The 18,005-nt window shown below is 41.6% G+C and overlaps 1 protein-coding gene across 2 annotated transcripts in view; it reads right to left on the minus strand.

Moving 5' to 3' along the window:
- Positions 1-18,005, minus strand: part of lin9 (lin-9 DREAM MuvB core complex component) — a 116,494-nt gene that overhangs the window by 41,083 nt on the left and 57,406 nt on the right. The window contains exons 1-4 of one of the 2 annotated variants that reach the window (XM_043687285.2): positions 17,635-17,801; positions 10,298-10,330; positions 7,995-8,089; positions 843-950 (exon numbers count right to left, since the gene is read on the minus strand). In XM_043687285.2, coding sequence (XP_043543220.1) covers positions 843-938 — 96 coding nt within the window. In that variant the 5' untranslated portion in view covers positions 939-950; positions 7,995-8,089; positions 10,298-10,330; positions 17,635-17,801. Of the gene's footprint in view, positions 1-842; positions 951-7,994; positions 8,090-10,297; positions 10,331-17,634; positions 17,802-18,005 lie in introns of those variants that run through there. The other variant, XM_087984165.1, reaches the window with a different exon arrangement.

An 18,005-nucleotide genomic window follows, 5' to 3' on the forward strand; every position in this document is an offset into this window, starting at 1 on the left:
TTAGGAAAATGAAGTTAACAATGGGGATTATTAGCAGCTATCAGTGGGTTGTGTGTAATAGCGGTCTTCGGATAACAAGCCCTGGTGTGTGGGGGTTGAGGTAAGGTCTTGGAGAAGGTGAATCAAGCCCTAACATTAGGGAACTTGATATTGAGTCCAGAGGTTGTATAGTTCCCAAGCCCCAAAACTGAGCTTCTGTTCTTCCAGCTTGCGCTGAGCCTCGCAAGAGCACTGCAGCTAGCCTGAGACAGGTGCTGACCAGAGAACAGGGTGGGGTGTTGAAGTGACACGCAACTGGAAGCTCGGGGTCATTTTTGCAGACAGAATGAAGGCGTTCTATAAAGCGGTCGCCCAATCCACACTTCAATTCCTCAATGTGGAGGAGACCGCATTGTAAACAGTCAGTACAGTAAACGAGATTGAGTGAAGTGCAGGTAAAGCATTGCTTCACCTGGACAGTGTGTTTGGGCCCTTGGATACCGAGGAGAAAGGAAATAAATGGGAGGTATTACACCTTCTGTAGTTGCAGGGGAAGGTGCCATGGGGCTGTGAGGGGGTGTTGGTCGTGAAGGAGGAGTGGACCAGGGTGTCCTGGGATGGGAACAGACCTCGTGCAAGGCTGACAAGGGAGGGGATGGGAGGGGAATGTGGGTCTGGTGGTGACATCTCGCTGAATGTGACAGGTTCAGCAGCTAATGATCCTCTGGATGTGGATGTCGGTGGGATGGTAGATGAGGACAAGAGGGACCCGATTGTTGCTGTGGCGGGGGGGGGGGGAGGCGAGGGCTGAAGTGCAGGAAATGGGTCAGAAAACATTTTTTTCATACTTATGGAGGTCATACCTGAGGTTGCATGGCAACTCGCGGATTCCTTTTGGGAGACTTGGTGCTCTGCAGCTGCCTCTCCTCCTCTTCACTCAACAGGCATCTCCTTTTCATGCTTCTTGTTGGCTGAATGAATACAACATTGCACCAAAAGTCAGATCCACAGACACAAGAAGAGATTTCTATCAATTACTGGGATTGTCCTAACATCACAAATATATTATTACAGAGTAACATGTAGATGATCTAAGGAACCTCACCAATTTAGTGGTGAATAATAATGGTCTTTTCCCCAAGGTGGGGGGAGCTCAAAACTAGGGGACATTTTCAAAGGTGAGAGGAGAAAGATTTACAAGAGACCTGAGAGGGCAGCTTTTTCACAGAGGGTGGTTCGTATATGGAATAAACTGCCAGAGGAAGTGGTAACTGCTTGTCCAGTTACAACATTTAAATGACATTTGGACAGGTACATCAACTAGAAAAGGTTTAGGGGGATATGGGCTAATTGCAGGCAAAGCAGAACTAGTTCTATTTTGGGAAACTTGGTCAGCATGGACTGGTTGGACCGATGGGTCTGTTTCCATGCTGTATGACTCTAAGCCACTTTCTGCTGAATCAAGGTGCCAACCTCCTCATTGGCTATGTTTTCTATACCTTCCAGCATTTTATCTTTCCGGACATTTCCAATGCTGAGCTGAGATGAAAACAATAGTACAGACCTGGCATTTGACTGAGAGGGCCTCACAGGCAGAGCTGATCATTTCCACAACCTTGCGTTTATACACGCACACTCTTCTGGACAGGGATCTGGGGCAGGAGTCGAAGTTGATCCTCAATTTCAAATAGAAAGTTCTCAGAGCCATTTTCACCAACTACTCTGGAATAAACAGAGGATCTGACCCGGGAGCTGCCTGGTTCTCACAGGGCAATGCACTCAGCTGTGGTTTAACAGCAGGACTCATTTAGCTCATAAATCGTTACAGCAGCTAGTGACAAGGGTTTATTCAACCAGCCTGGAATACATGGGAATAGACAGCAGGTAAGAAAGGCTGCACTGCGGGGTGGGAGGTGTGTGTCAATGTGGTGCCAATACTCTTCTTCTCCACATTTGCATTGGTACAAACCTGGGATCACACTGATTGTGGGACATTCAGACATGGCCTCTCTGGGTTGGTGGGATGCAGCACAAACAGGGACAGTACTCATGGACCCCAGTGCTGCCCCTAGCTCATCATGGGCACAGAGGGCCCTAGATATTGCTCCTAGTAGTAAATGGGAGCGATGTGGTTGGGAGAGGCTCGAGACATGATGTGGACGGATGTTGGCTTGTACCTCTTTGCTCTGCAAATCCATATAATTACTCCTGAGCATTGAATGCACTTTTGACCATTTAATAACAAATGATAAAACAGCCCAAACACAGAGCAAATAGTAGAATAAAGGCATCCTCAGAAGATCCAGCCAGCCCATTCACAATAGGAAAGCAAGAGTCCAGACTGGAAACTCAATATGGATAAGTTTACAGCAAGAGAACTACCAGCAGGTCAGGATTTAAATAAAAGCTTGCTCTGCCAACAATGAACTTAGGCTTTAAATGCTGTAAATTTGAGGGAGGAAGCTGAAAGAATATACTGAACTTCAGTGACAGACTGTGTCAATAAATGTCTGGTATCTATCTCCCTGCTCTGACAATGGAGTAAATGCAGTACTATCACTCAACTCATAAGAAGCCCGTTCACACGGGTGAATTCTCTGAGGCAGACCTCCAGATTTGAAATCAGCCCTGGCACAAATAGTCTGATGACATAATCTCCGTTGTTAATATGAGAGATTCTTTAGCATGGCTGTGATGTTTTGCTGCTAATCTGACCTTTCAGGATACTGATCAATAATACAGCCAGGCCTCTTGCAAAAATAAATGAAGGTCAGCTGGGAAAAAAGGTCAGACACTTGTGTATTTGAGTGCCCAGGGCAGAAACCAGTGTGAAATGGACAACATTCTGCCTCCGTTTGTGAAAAAAAAAATAGTTTTGTTTCAATAGCAAAGTGAGACAGTCAGAACTATCCTATTGTATTAAAGTGTAAAATGTTCAACCTACAAGTTCACGCTCTGAAAGTTCTTCAATTACTTTCTGGTTTTCCTTCTGTCACCTTTGTTACACAGAATTTACAATACAGAAACAGGCTATTCAACCTAACTAGTTTTTGTCAGTGTCTGTACTTGACCTGCCTTCCAAACTATTTACTTATTGCCATTAAACAGTGGACCTTCTGACTCAGCAGAAACAACACCAAAGGAGATTTACTGGTGTGGGAATGGAATTACAGAAATAATTCAGGCCACAATATCCATTATGAAGAGAAAATGAGACAAGTAGGTCATTAAATTTCACACTAAGTGGCATCAGGTATCTGGAGTCAATACTTTAAAAGCAAATGGACAGAGCCACCATTTATGAATGTGACCTACATTAAGGAATACAAGTGCTAAGAATCTTTAGATATTACCCAAAATACCATACCATTTTAGTAATTTTGTAAGAAATAGCAAATTAAGGCTGTGCTTAGAAACACTTAAAAATGTTTTACTCCCAACTTCCCTGTTCACCTGATTCCACTGAATCTAAACACAACTACTGATATAAATGTCACTGGGTGTTAAGTCCACTATGGGTGACCTGTTTTCTGGGTGGACTACTCAATGTCACACATTTAGACAATGAGTCAATGGACGGAGAGTGGACATTTCCATGTTCTGAGTAGAAGGAAACAAACTATCCAATAATTTTATTGACACAATCTGGTCAGAGGTTTGCTGTCAACACTTGGTATGTTTCTGCTATGACAGGGGATTCATTAGCTTAGATTAGATTAGATTACTTACAGTGTGGAAACCGGCCCTTTGGCCCAACAAGTCCACACCGACCCGCCGAAGCGCAACCCAACCAAACCCATCCCCCTACATTTACCCCTTCACCTAACACTACGGGCAATTTAGCTTGGCCAATTCACCTGACCTGCACACCTTTGGACTGTGGGAGGAAACCGGAGCACCCAGAGGAAACCCACGCAGACTCGGGGAGAATGTGCAAACTCCACACAGTCAGTCGCCTGAGGCGGGAATTGAACCCGGGTCTCTGGCACTGTGAGGCAGCAGTGCTAACCACTGTGCCACCGTGCTGCCCACCGTGTTGCATTACTGCTCTGAAATCTACAGTCTCACTGCATGCGTTGTTTTGCACAAGATCTTTTTCCACTCATCACCACAGTGTTCATTGACATACCAAATTTTCATCTCAATGTTCTATATTCTCCCCTGCCCATCGCTGAAATCCTATCAGCCTTACAATTCCCAGATTTCCCAGTCATCCTCCAAGATGGGTCACTTGTGCACCCTGTCCCATCAGCGGTAGTTAGGGCTTATCTAGATTTCTCTGTGATCCCAGCTGACAGTAATACTAGACCAAGTCAGATCCCATGGTTAAGTCCCATAGGAACGGGTGTAGGCCATTTAGTCCCTCAAGCCTGTCATACCATTCAATAAGATCATGGCTAATCTGTCACCCAACTCCATATGCCCAATTTGGGCTGATATCCCTTGATACCCTTGCTTAATAAAAATTTGGTTATCTCAGGTATAAACTTAACAATTGAATTAGCATTGGCTTCCGATTGAGGAAGAGTGTTCCAAACCTCTGTGGCTCTTTGCGTGCTTTCTACCATCTCTCCTGAATGGCCGCTCCAATTCTTTACTATTGCCCTCTGATTGTAGAATTTTCAACAAGTGAAAATAGTTTACCTGTCTATCCTGCCTTTTCCTATTAATGTCCTGAAAACCTTGATCAGATCACCCTTCAGCTTCTAAATTCTAATCAACAAAAACCAAATCTTTCCTCATAATTTAACCCCTGAAGTCCAGGTATCAACCTGTGTCAACAAACCTCCATTGAATTGCCACCAGACAAAATATCTTCCTGAAAATGTGGTGCCCAGTGCTGCTCTCAGTACTCCAAGTGGGGTCTAACTAGGGTTTTGTATAATTGTAGCGTAATGTCTGCATCCCTATAATCCAGCCATTTTAGGTATAAAGGCCAGCATTACATTAGCCTTTTGGATGATTTTCTGCACCTTGCTTGTGGGATTTTAAAGAGGGAGGCACCTGAATCCCCAAATTCCATTGGACATGCACTATATTTAACTTGGTTCTAAAAAAAATCTCCCATCCGAAATGGATAACCTTACACTTCCTTATATTAAAATCCATCTGCCACAGCTTTCTGCTAATTCACCTTAATCTAACAATACCCTTTTGTAATTCTATCCTGTCATCAACACTGCACAATGCTGACCGATTCTGTGCCATCAGCAAATTTGGATATTTGACATTTTATGCCATTATCCAAATGATTATTGTGAATAATTGAGGCCCCAACACAAATCCCCGCCGGATACTACTAACCATATCCTGCCAATTTGAATACCTACTCATTATTCCAAATCTCTATTTCCTAGACTCAAACCATTTCCTACACGTCAATGATTTACCCTCAAACCTGTAGGTTTTCACTCAGCTCGTACAGGACTTCATCATATACCTTCTGAAAGTCTACATGAACAACATCTATCTACCACCTATATCACCTCTTCAAAAAACTCTATGATGTTTGTCAGGCATGACCTACTGTTCATGGCTCCATGCTGACTTTCCCTGATTAACTGAAATTTTGAGCTGATGAACCGTGATTATCAACTCTGACAATTTCCCCATCACAGGTGTTGAGCTAACTGATCTGTAATTCCCTGGTTTCCCTCTGTCACCCTTCTTAAAAGTGACATGAGAGTAAATTTCCAATCCAGAGGTACACTTCCCGAATCTAGGGAACTCTGAAAGATTATGATTAGGAGCAGCGGCAATGTGCTCACCTACCTCCTTTAACAGCCGTGGATGGAAACCATCAGCTCCTGTGGATTTGTCACACTTTAGCTCCATTAAATTCCCCGTTATTGATGATTTACTTCAGCTAATTCTATTTTGACACTGTCCCTCATCCTGATTTTTTTTCGGATTTCCCGTCAGCTATCCTCCATTGCTGTTGTGAATACTGAAGCAAACTAATCGGTGAGCATATCTGCCATTTCCCCATGGTCCTTGACAATAATCCCACTCTCAGCCTTCAGTGGACCAATAATACTCTTAACCAATCGCTTTCCCTTTACATAACTATTAAATCTCTTCTTATTGTCTTTTCTGTCCCTCGCAAGTTTCCTTTCATAAGCCTTCTTAGCTGGTCTTATAAGCTACTGTGAGACCACTGTTTGGTCTTTGTATTCATCCTATTCTGTGAGATCTGTACTGTTCTTTGCCCTTTTTGAAATTTTATGCTGTCCCTTACCCCCTTACGTGTCCACAGCTATTTTGTTGTGAGGGGAAGCTTTCCCTTCTCATGGGTACAAACAGTTTGTAAATAGATTCAAATATCATTGCTGTTCCTCAGTTGCTTTACTATTAACAGAGCTTTCCAGTCTACTGTGGAGTCTCTGTCTTATCCCATTAAAGTCTGCCTTACTAAAACCCAAAATTCTAGTATCTGAAGTTAGTTCATCTCTTACATCAGCTACATGAAACCTGATGCTATGATCACTATTTGATAGATGCTCATGAACAACTAGGTCACTAATTAAATCAGGTTCATTGCTCATTACTAGATCTGATATTGCTTGTCCCCTTGTCACATCCAAGGCATATTGCTGTAGGAAACTGTCCCGAGCACACTCGAGAAATTCACAGACTTTCTGCTTCATTTCATTAGTTTTATTTTTGCTATTTGTTTACTGTGGTCAGTCACTGAACATAACTGCCACAGATTTCCAAAGTACTTTTAAAAAAAAGTTCATTTAACTCAAAAAGAAATAAAACATTTTACACTATACAGGAGCTAGATGACACTTATTACAAATATCAGAAATAAAAATTCAACCCTTTTACTGTCAAGAATCTGACAGATATTCAAACTTCAGTGAAATGTGACTGTCTCCACTTTTAAAAAAACCCTTGTTCATTTGACATAGCCGTAATTGTTTTATTTTTGGCGCATTTCTGCATTTACTCAATTTCCTTTAGTCAACATCTCCTCCTGAGACACTTAAACAAACTACTAACACGGCTCACTTATTTCTTAACGTCGGTTCCTTCAACTCCACTTCCATATCTTGCTTCTGGAGCTTCTCTCCTTCACCGACTCAGAACTTAATTTCTTCTGCATTGATTGTTTTGGAGACTACTAAACTGAAGTGTTGCTTTTACAGACCTTGTCACTCTGAATGACCAGCTTCTCCGAAAGAAACCGGTATATTTACTGACCTCTTAGTTGCTTCTGTCTTCCCTAAACAACTTTTCTGTCTCAGTCTCCCTGTGTCATAAGACTCCTTAGTGCTAAGCAGTATTCCCTGGTTTTCTCTCTTCTACACTGTTTTCTAAAGAACTGAACTATTCTCCTTAAGGACTTCTTAAAGCCTTATTTAAGTGCATGTAAACACATTGCCAAACAACGATGCACTACTCAGAACTCAAAAATGAAACAAAAACATCCTTCCCTTAACTCATACAATATAGAGATACATAACAAACTAATGCAATACATAGTTCTTCAACTTCAAACCGGAGTTTTCAAATAGTAATAACAATATCTGAATCTTCAGCACACTCTCCCTGAAAATGCTGCTTAAAGGTATCCCTCTTGCACCACGCGTTTGACAATTGTCCTAATTTTCTTTTGCTCTGGGTTAGTTCTTTATTATTATACTTTTATGAATTGCAGTTTACTCCATTGAAGATGCTCTATCAATGAAATGTTATTGTTTTGGAGGATCAAGCAGGGAATCAATCTACATGTAGAACTGGGAGAAGAATGGTCAGGTTACTTCCAACCAATCCAATTACTGTAGACCTGAAGCACTTTTCCTTCACAAGTCAGCTGTCCTACTCAAGAACAAAACTGTACAAAAGTTGTCCACATTTTATCGTGATCAAACTGGCCAGTTATGTCATCAGACACACCATTTCTTTTCAAAGCAATGTTTAGCAGAGAGAAGAGAATGCATTCCCTTTCATCCCTTCCATCAAGCATTAAAAACTGTTTCAAAAATGACAAATAGAATAAAGTGCCTTACAGTCTGAACAAGAGAGCAGGCGTTTCTTCCTTTCCATGGAGGAGTCTTGGATAATGCAATGTATTTCTCGTTCCATGTACTGGACAGGCTTCCTTCTGTTAGAGACAAAGACACTGGGTCTCAGAAACTACCTTCACCCTTTCTTGCTGATGCCTGGTGGGCGAATACATATGGTGGAAAGTTGTACACATCAGAGAGAGTGGGGAGACAACACTAGCTCTGGGTTCACTTAGCAGTTTGGTGAAGCTAGCCACAGAAATGTTTGCCTTTTTCTGCCAATGCTTTGACTTTGAATGATTGTCTTAATACCTGACCTCTCAGTGCTGCCAACAGCAACCGCTGCAAGCTCCCACTCATACTACACCACTTACCTGAATGTTATACACACCTCAAGTGCCCAAGTCAGCCCACATTCGGAAGCACAAAACACTAATTATTCAGGTAGGTATTTATGCCAGGCCATTCAACTTTCCTATAATCAGGCCAGGCTGTGCACCATTCGTGACATGATTTTAAGAGTTAAGCACACACACAAAAGTGGACATCAGGAGTCTAAAGATAGTGATATTGTATATGAATAGATAAAGATTTCCTGTTTGGTATTCCTGACAATAAACTAAAAGGTCATATTCAGCCTTGACTGAAGGCTGACACCTGGCATTGTCCTTTTCAGAGTATAACTGAGCGACTGTGGATTTCCATTACAATTTTGTGTTATGCTTGCCATCTAATAAGTTCACAATTTTGTTAGAATGCATGTTAAAATTTAATTTACCGTGCTGCATGCAGGACTTCCTAATTGTCCAAAGAGAACAGGAACCAGAGTTTATTTGAAGGCCAGACCATTACAGTCATAAATTGCGAGTAAAGTTCAAGCAGTGCCTAGTCTGAACATTAAAGCAAGGTTACACTTCTGAAATGATATGATCGTTGGGGTATGGTTGTGGAGTGTTACCTTTCTAGTAACTTGGAGGACATGCCTAATGATTGACAGTGGCACGCTCAAAACCCATCACAGTAGCATAGGAATTCAAATTCAGCTAATTAAAAATGAACAGCAACAGTGACCATAATGCCAATGAATTATTCCAGACAATTATATAGCTTTAGCAATATCTCTTTTTAACATTTTTCCCACCCTCTTTCTATTTATTGCCATTTAATCTCAAATTTATCTCAAAACGTAATATTTGGGAAGTCTGACACTATTACCTGGTTTGACCCGAGAGTTCAGACCCACAGCAATGTGGTTGATTCTAAACTGCCCACTGAAAACAGCTAGCAAGCCACACTGTTATATATTAGATGACCTTTCCAAGGATAGGGGTGGCATGGTGGCTCAGTGGTGAGCACTGCTTGCCTCACTGCACCAGGGACCTGGGTTCGATTCCAGCCTCTGGCAATTGTCACATTCTCCCAGTGTCTGAGTGGGTTTCCTCCGGGTGCTCGGATTTCCTCTCACAATCCAAAGATGTGCAGGTTAGGTGAATTGGCCATGCTAAATTGCCCATAGTGTTCAGGGATGTGTAGGCAGGGGAAATGTAGAGTTATAGGGTAGGGGAATGGGTCTATGTGGGATACTCTTGGAGGGTCGGTGTAGACTTGTTGGGCCAAATGGCCTGTTTCCACACTGTCGGGGATCTATGATTGTAGGGCTGGAGTGTAAATACCAGCTTTACATATGTATTAAAAAAAATTCAATGTGTTATATCCATGATTCAGTTAGAATGTGTATATTCCAAAAAAGTTGCAACCATTAAGTTGGTCGTGGAGATTAAACAGTAACAAAATAGAAAGAGGGTGGGTAAAATTAAAAAGCAGAGGTAACTCGAAGGCTATAAATCACCAAATACAGCATCCAGTTTTGAGCAATGCATTTGCAAAGCCCTGTTTAGAACCCTATCTTGAGTACTCTACATAGTTTTGTACACCCTATGTTAAAAAAGATAGGATGCAGGGAATGCAGATTTCCCTACCTCTGCGTCAGGAGGCCCAGGATCAGGTCTCACCGGCTCCAGAGGTAGGTCATCAAATTATTAGACAGGTTGATCAAAACAAAATTCACACTGGGCCTTTTGCCTAGGAAACAATAGTTTTGACTGGATTGGAACCAATGAGACATTTTCTCTATTGGCTAGAAGGGTATGATGCGAAATAGTCTGGGCAGTTTGTTAGGTTCTAGGTTGCTGAAACACAGTGGCAATCTTGTTTAATAGGCTAATGGATGGCTCAGTAAGAAAAGATGGTGACATGCAAAAGAAAGCAGTATATGGGAGATAAAAATACAAAATAAAATCTCTCACCTTTCAAACTCACGAGAGCCTTTGCTGAAGAGCCTGCAAGTGGAAATGATTGACAGTTGAATTAGTTCACAGGAGATGGGCTAACGTTTCAAAACATTAAGAAAAGCCTTTCATTGACAGAACTGAATTATAGAGGATTAAAATCAGACACACAATGGCTCTCAGAGCTCCTTAGCATCACTCCAGTTTAGCAAGCACTACTAATACTTAGACAGCAGTCCTATTCACTTAAGCAAATAATTGATGAATATCGCTTTAGTTACTGCAAATAATTGTTTCCCATCTGAACCTTTCTATTCACTGCAGTTAACTGGAATAATTATTGTCTTCAACCCATTTCTAGAATATGCCCAAAACTTTCCAACTTTGATATATCTGATACTTCTGAAAGTCCAAGAGAATCATGCAGGAGACCCCGGAGGTCTTTCTCGTTAACTGGTTTTCCATTCTGATGAAGGCAATGATACACGTGGATGCATGGAATAGAGGAAGTATGATTGGTGAGTTATAGGTACAGATTGCCACATAGAATTATGATATCATGGTGGTAACACCATCTTAAAGGCAAATAAATATTCTCAGTTACAGGGTATTCAGGTTAACAACAGTAATGCAGTATTGGAGAAAATTAGATTAGATCCCCTACAGTGTGGAAACAGGCCCTTCGGCCCAACAAGTCCACACCAACCCTCTGGAGGGTAACCCACCCAGACCCATTTCCCTCTTACTAGTGCATCGAACACAATGGACAATTTAGTGTGGCCAATTCACCTGACCTGGAGGAAACCAGAACCCCCAGAGGAAACCCATGCAGAAACGGGAGAATGTGCAAACTCCACACAGACAGTCACCCGAGGCCAGAATCGAACAAGGCTCCCTGGTGCTGTGAGGCAGCAGTGCTAACCACTGAGCCACTGTGCTGGAGGTGTGGAGGAATTTTCTTTTGAGGAGAGGTTATGTAGATTGAGCCAGAGCTAAGGAACACGATGTGTGCGATTCTATCGCTTAATGTAGTCAACAACTAATGGGGAGAATGTAGACGAACAAATCTACAAGGAAATTACAGAGAGATCAAGCGTTATAGATACAGTCGCTTGGCTGCACAAGAACTTGAGTATTGCTGAAAAAAAATAATTTTTGTCAAAGCTTTTTGCCTTGCACCCATCAGGACAATTTGCAAGGATACCAGTTTAAGGGGAAAAATCAACATTTATTCAGGATGAATGAAGAGTTCTGATTGGTTGTTAAGTGGTCTCAGATTGTTAGTGCCGCTGCCAAAGAGAATACACCTTAATGCTGATTGACAGTTAATAGCAGACATTGTCTAAATTTTGAACCAGGCAAGTTGACTGACTAGTTACAGCATTGCCCTGATAAATAATTCAGAGAATAGCAGGCACCAATTTTGTGAAATTGAAAAAGATGCAGTAATTTTACATGTTCTTTCTGTCTGAAAACAACATGGCCCTGTGAATGCAACTTCCATACTCAAGTGCCACACTAAGATTCATAAATATGCCGTCAGCGTAATCCCTTGCACATTTTGGATTAAGTAGTAAATGTTTTCCAATTGAAGAATCACATCTAAACATTAGACACTGTTGTGAGGTTTGCCAGTACAGGTTGGTTGGGTATGGTCAGTACCTTGCTTGTTGGGAACAGCCAAATGAAATGCTATTTGATGCAATCTGCTAGCCTTTGAGATATATGGCCTATATACCCTGCATCACACCAGCACTGCAACTGATCTACCAAGTTACTCATTCATGTGATTGGCAAAATGTCTTTTTGGCATGAAGACAGCACCTTGCTAGTGGTGAGCACCAAAGGTTTCAGCAAAAGGTGAAACTAGCTGTTTCAGTAGTAGGATGACTTGTATTCACCACGAACAAGGTGCTGTCTTCAAGCCAATCACACAAACGAGTAATGTGGTATATGAATTTCAGTGTCTGGGAGATGCCAGGCATATAAGCTATACGTCTCAAAGACTGGTGGATCGCATCAATCAGCACAACCCTTTACCTCTTTGGAACAAGTTAGTGACAATCAGCTCACGTTTGCAAAGCAGACAGCAGTGTTTAACACTAGGTATGATTCAGGATTTTCCAGCAAATTGCAGAAAGTGAGTGAAACTACACTGACAGACAATTTAGGATTATCAGTCAGACTGCTGCAAACTTGTGCCAATGCCCAGGCAAAATTAGCATTAACCTGACTGGCTTAAAATTTAAACAAAGCCGGCTATTAGCTGTCAATCAGATGCATTCTCCATGGCAAAGCCTGACCAGTGTCCACTTGCCAACCAATCGCTGTTCTCCTCTCATGCAGTATAAATGTTGGTATTCCCCTTAAATTGGTATTTTTGCGAAATGCCCGGATGAGTGCAAAAAGCTGTGATAAAATGTGTCTTTCTTCAGCTATACATTACATATTAATATTAATGGGGCATCTTAATAGGAGAAAGTGAGGACTGCAGATGCTAGAGATCAGAGTAGAGAGTGTGGTGTTGGAAAAGCACAGCAGGTCAGGCAGCATCCGAGGAGCAGGAGAATCGACGCTTTGGGCACATGCTCTTCATCAGGAACTCAGAGATACTGAAATTTATATATCACATTACTCATTTGTGTGATAGGCAGAACAATGTTTTGACCTGAAGACAACATCACGTTTAGTGGTGAACACAAGTGTTCCAGATTCTTGTTCCTCGGATGCTACCTGACCTGCTGTGTTTTCCAGCACCACATCTCAGATCTTAATTAAATAGACTGGTACAGTGGTAACATTAAGGGCAGAGAAGGACAAGTTGCAAATTGTAATCAGGAGAATTTTGTACAGCAGTTTGTGTCTACTGCAACAAGAAACGGGTACTGTTAGACCTGATTCTTGGGAATGACTTAGACCAAGTAGATCAAGTATCAATGAGAGATCACTTAGAGGATAGTGATCCTTGTATCATAGGTTAAAGATGGTTGTGGAAAAGAACAAGGAATAATCCATGGTAAGAATAATTAACTGAGAGAGAGCGGACTTTAATGGGGCAAGAATGGAGCTAGGCCAAATTAGCCAGAACCAAAGAACAAGACAGCATAGGAATAGATCCTTGAGCCCTCCAAGCCTGCGCTAACATGTTGCCCTTCCAGGCTAAAACTGTCTTCACTTACAGGATCCATATATTCGTGTACTTGCCCACGTGAGTCTTAAATGCTGCAATTGTGTCAGCTTCCACCACTACCTCTGACAGCATGTTCCAGGCATTCACTACCCTCCGTGTGAAAAACTTGCCTCGCACATCTCTTAAGAATACCCTGCCCCCGCACTTTGAACCTGTGTACCCTAATAATTGACCCCTCCACTTTGGGGGGAAAAAAGCCTAATACTTTCAACTCCATCCATGCCATTCACAATCTTAAAGATTTATCAGCTCACCCCTCAACCTCCTGCATTCCAGTGAAAACAAACCCAGTCTATCTAACCTTTCTTCATAGTTAAAATCTCCAGACCAGGCAACATCCTGGTAAACCATTTCTCTGAACATAGGCTGGAAAACCTTTGTTATAAAAAGGGGAGATATGGACCAAGCGCAGGCAGGTGGGACTAGTTTAGTTTGGGCACGTGGGCGGTATGAACTGGTTGGACTGAAAAGGTCTGTTTCCATGCTGTATGACACTATGATACTGCAAGGTTTATTAACCATGCCCTCCATCTTAAACAAATGCACAAATGTACCAAGATCTCGCTCTGTTTCTGTATACCCTTTTATTTCATCCATTCTCTCCATGATCTTTCTACCAAAACGTATCACCTTACAAATCTCTCCATTGAACTTCATGGGCCGTCTACTCCACTAACATGTCCATATCCATTTAGAGTTCTTAACTGTCCTCTTCATAGATTATAAAAACTTGAAGCATTGTAATTTATGTCTCCAAGATGTAGTTGAAAAGTGTGGCGCTGGAAAAGCACAGGTCAGGCAACATCCGAGGAGCAGGAAAATTGACGTTTTGAGCTCTCCTCATCTTCTGTTGCTGCCTGACCGGCTGTGCTTTTCCAGCACCACACTTTTCGACTCTGATCTCCAGCATCTGCAGTCCTCACTTTCTCCTAGGCTCTTAGACGTAGGTCATTAATATAAATCAGGAGAAACGAGGGTCCCAAATACTGACTCTTGGTGAACTCAATGACTTCTCCACAGTTTCTTTAAATATTGTAACTTTACCTGCATCCACCACTTCCTCTGGCAGTTCATTTCACACAAGACTGTGCAAAAATGTTCCTGCTTGTGTCCTTTTCAAATCTTTGCCCTCTCACCTTCAAAGTATGTTCCCTACTTTTGAATTTCCCATCCTAGGAAGAAGACCTTTGCTATTCACCTTCTCTATGCCTCTCATGATTTTATAAAACTCAATTAGGAGGTTGAGCGGTGACCTAAGCTCCAGTGAAAAAAGTCCCATTCTTTCCAGTCTATTTTTATAGATGAACCCTCCATTCTCTGTAACATTCTTATCAATCTTTTCTGAACAGTCTCCAGTTTAACAAGGTCCTTCTTGTAACAAGGTGACCAGAACTGGACACAGTACTCTAGAAGAGGCTTCACCAACACCCTGTACAAACTCAATATGTCACAACTCCTATGTTCAAAGGTCTGAACAATGAAAGGCAAGCGTGCTAAACTCCTTCTTAACCACCCTGTCTACCTGTGATGCAACTTCCAATAAACTATGTACCCAAACCCCTAGGTCTCTCTGTTCCAAATCACACAATTAATGCTAAGGCCCTGAGTGGTATGTCCTGTCCTTGTCAGGGTTTGCTTTTTTGGTAATTCAAACATTTATCTAAACTAAACTCCACAGCCTTCTGCAAGAGTGAGTTCCACAGATGCACTACACTATTGCTGAAGAAATTCTGCAGTTCTGAAGGATCGTTCCTTCACACTGAGGCTGTGTTCTTGGATCCTAATTTCACCTACAAGTGGAAACATCATCTTCACACCCACTGTATTCAGGCCTGTCAATGATATGGATATGCTGGTGTTGGATTGGGGTGAACAAAGTCAGAAGTCACAGGACACTGTGTTGCAGTCCAACAGGTTTACTTGAAATCACACCAGCTTTCAGAGCACAGCCCTTTTGACAGGTGCAGTGACAGACAGGCACACAGACAAGTTTATAGGCAGAGAGAGCAAAAGATCATACAACTAGTGCGACTGCAGTGTCAGATAATACACCTCTGCAGGTGACTAAGAGCGTTAGATGGTGTGTCAAGTGTTTGTAAAGTCATTGTCAGTGCTGTACGGTCATGTCAAACAGGCAGAGCGATAGGAACATACCCGACATCTCAGGTCAGACACTGAATTGTAGGTGTGAGGCTTTGTTTAGAATCTGTCTCAGTTTTAACCAGGAATCAGAATAGTTTTATTCCAAAAACTAGAATGTATAAGATGCCTGTTAAGATTCTGTAAGCTTCAATGAGACTTCTAAACCCCAAGTAAAGGCCCAGAGTCCTCAACGCTTATGAGGAGCCTTTCATCCCCTTGAACATTCCTGTGAACCTCCTTAGAGGCCATAACCATTCTTAGACCCGTGCCCAAAACTGCTCATGACATTCCAGATTCAATCTGACTAGACTCTTATGCAGCCTCAGCAGTACATCTCTGCTTTTGTAATTGAGCCATCTCAAAATGAATGCTACCATTACATTTGCCTTCCTAATTGGTAAATGTACCTGCAGGTTAGCCTTAAGAGGATCCTGAACTAGGTCTCCCAAATTCATTTGGGCTTCAGATTTCTAAAGCCTTTCCCTGTTTATAAAATAGTCTATGCCCCTACCTTCCTACCACTGTGCATAACCTCTGACTTTCCCACAATGTATTCCATCTGCCACCTTTTTGCCCACTCTCCTAGTCTGTTCAAGTCTGAAGCCTTCCTACTTCCTGAACACTACCTGTCCTTCCACCTATCTTTGTATTGTCTGCAAACTTAGTAATATCCAGACAAAAAAAGAAGCAAAATCTTTTCTCACCCAAGGCCACGAGTCTTTGGAATGGCTTCTACTACCTTTTGAGGAGAGAATATTTAAATATTTTTAATAGCAGAGGTAGATTTTTGCTGGTGAGCAAGGACTTGAAAAGCTATTGTGAGAAGGCAGGAATATATAGTGATCGCATCAACCATGATCTTATTATGTGGTAGAGCAAGATCATGCAGCCCATTCCTGCTGCTGTTAATTCATATGCCTGGGATATGCATGAAAACAGGATGACAACTAGGAGAGGCAATTTTAGAATTAGAAGTTAATAGGTTCTAGTGGTGGACCTTCAATCTGAACTGCTGCAGTCTGTGTGCTGATGAGGTTAGCTCAGGATTTTGTGACAATGATCCGTATCCAAGTCAGGATTATACACAGTTTGGAGCAGATGGTGTTCACGTGATGTTTTGCCCTTCAGTGACAAGATCTCACCCCCCTAGATTAATGTTCAGCCACTTTCTCAACTGAAGTTCAGTGAGTTTCAATATTACATTTCTATCTAATTTCAACTGAACAAAATCAATGCAATTTCAACCATGTTAGTTCTCATTTTATTACAACTACAACAGAATACGTGTGAAATTACTCCTTTTGCACTTAGGTTGCAATCAGAAGTGGTAATTGCAAAACATCAGTATGTGGTTTCGGAGCTAATGACAGTGGATTGCAAATATACTATTTTCAGAAGTGTGAAGAGTTTCATAAACATACAGCTCATGAGACTTTAATACTATCAGGATGCAGGACACACCTTTCAAACGCATGAAATATTTGGATATCATCAATAATTACCAAATTCCAAAATGCAGTGTCTTTAAATCAAAGCTGCTGCCAGTGCTGGTGTGATCTGAAAAGAATGAATTCACATGGACCATCTTCCTACTTTACTATTGCGACCACATTTCAAACGTTTCTTTTTGCTCTAAACTTTTGTTTAAAATGGCCAACCAGTGAATTTCAAACTGATGCCATGTTATGTAGAAATTGAAACAATTAAGTTTTGAGAGGTTTCTGAGGCTAACCTTAATAATCATTGCCTGATAATATCTATCATAAAAGACTCAATCATATAGTGTCTTTTTTCCCCTCCCTTACGTGGATTGGTAATAATACACTAGACCCATACACTATAGGATCTCTATTTCCTTATGTAGAAGTGGAACCAACAACAGCTTTACATTCATGTGGTTAAGCCAGAACACTGTTAGGAGCAGCTGAGTTTATGATGTGCAGGTGTATGAGATACAGAGTCACTACATTTCATCTTCTAATCTGATTGACTACAGTCAGAGACTGAAAATTTGTCACTTTACCTTTTACGAATCCATTACCCAATCTACTGTGGTTTGGGCAGATATAGTTTAGGGTTGCAAACAGGTTTCATTGAAGATTGTAGCCTGGGATCTTCATTAAAATGTCATTCGTATGATGTTTGCAACATCTTATGCACACCAACCTGCATGTGGGCTGAAGATGGAGCAATCACCTAAATAGCATAATCAGACAAGGGATTCAAAAATGTGTGGAAGACTGGTGGATTTATAAAGTAGATCAAAACTACTCAAAAGACCAGATTTTCAGTTAGCTGGTATGAAGTAGACAGAACCTGCACTTCTCTTTTCATTGCATTTGTCACAGAGTCAGAGAGATGAACAGCACAGTCCAGCTCATCCATACCGACCAG

The sequence above is a fragment of the Chiloscyllium plagiosum genome, unplaced genomic scaffold (genome assembly GCF_037043375.1).
Source record: "Chiloscyllium plagiosum isolate Xiang-an unplaced genomic scaffold, Cpla_swu_hap1 HiC_scaffold_3, whole genome shotgun sequence".
In the NCBI taxonomy this organism is placed as follows: domain Eukaryota; kingdom Metazoa; phylum Chordata; class Chondrichthyes; order Orectolobiformes; family Hemiscylliidae; genus Chiloscyllium; species Chiloscyllium plagiosum.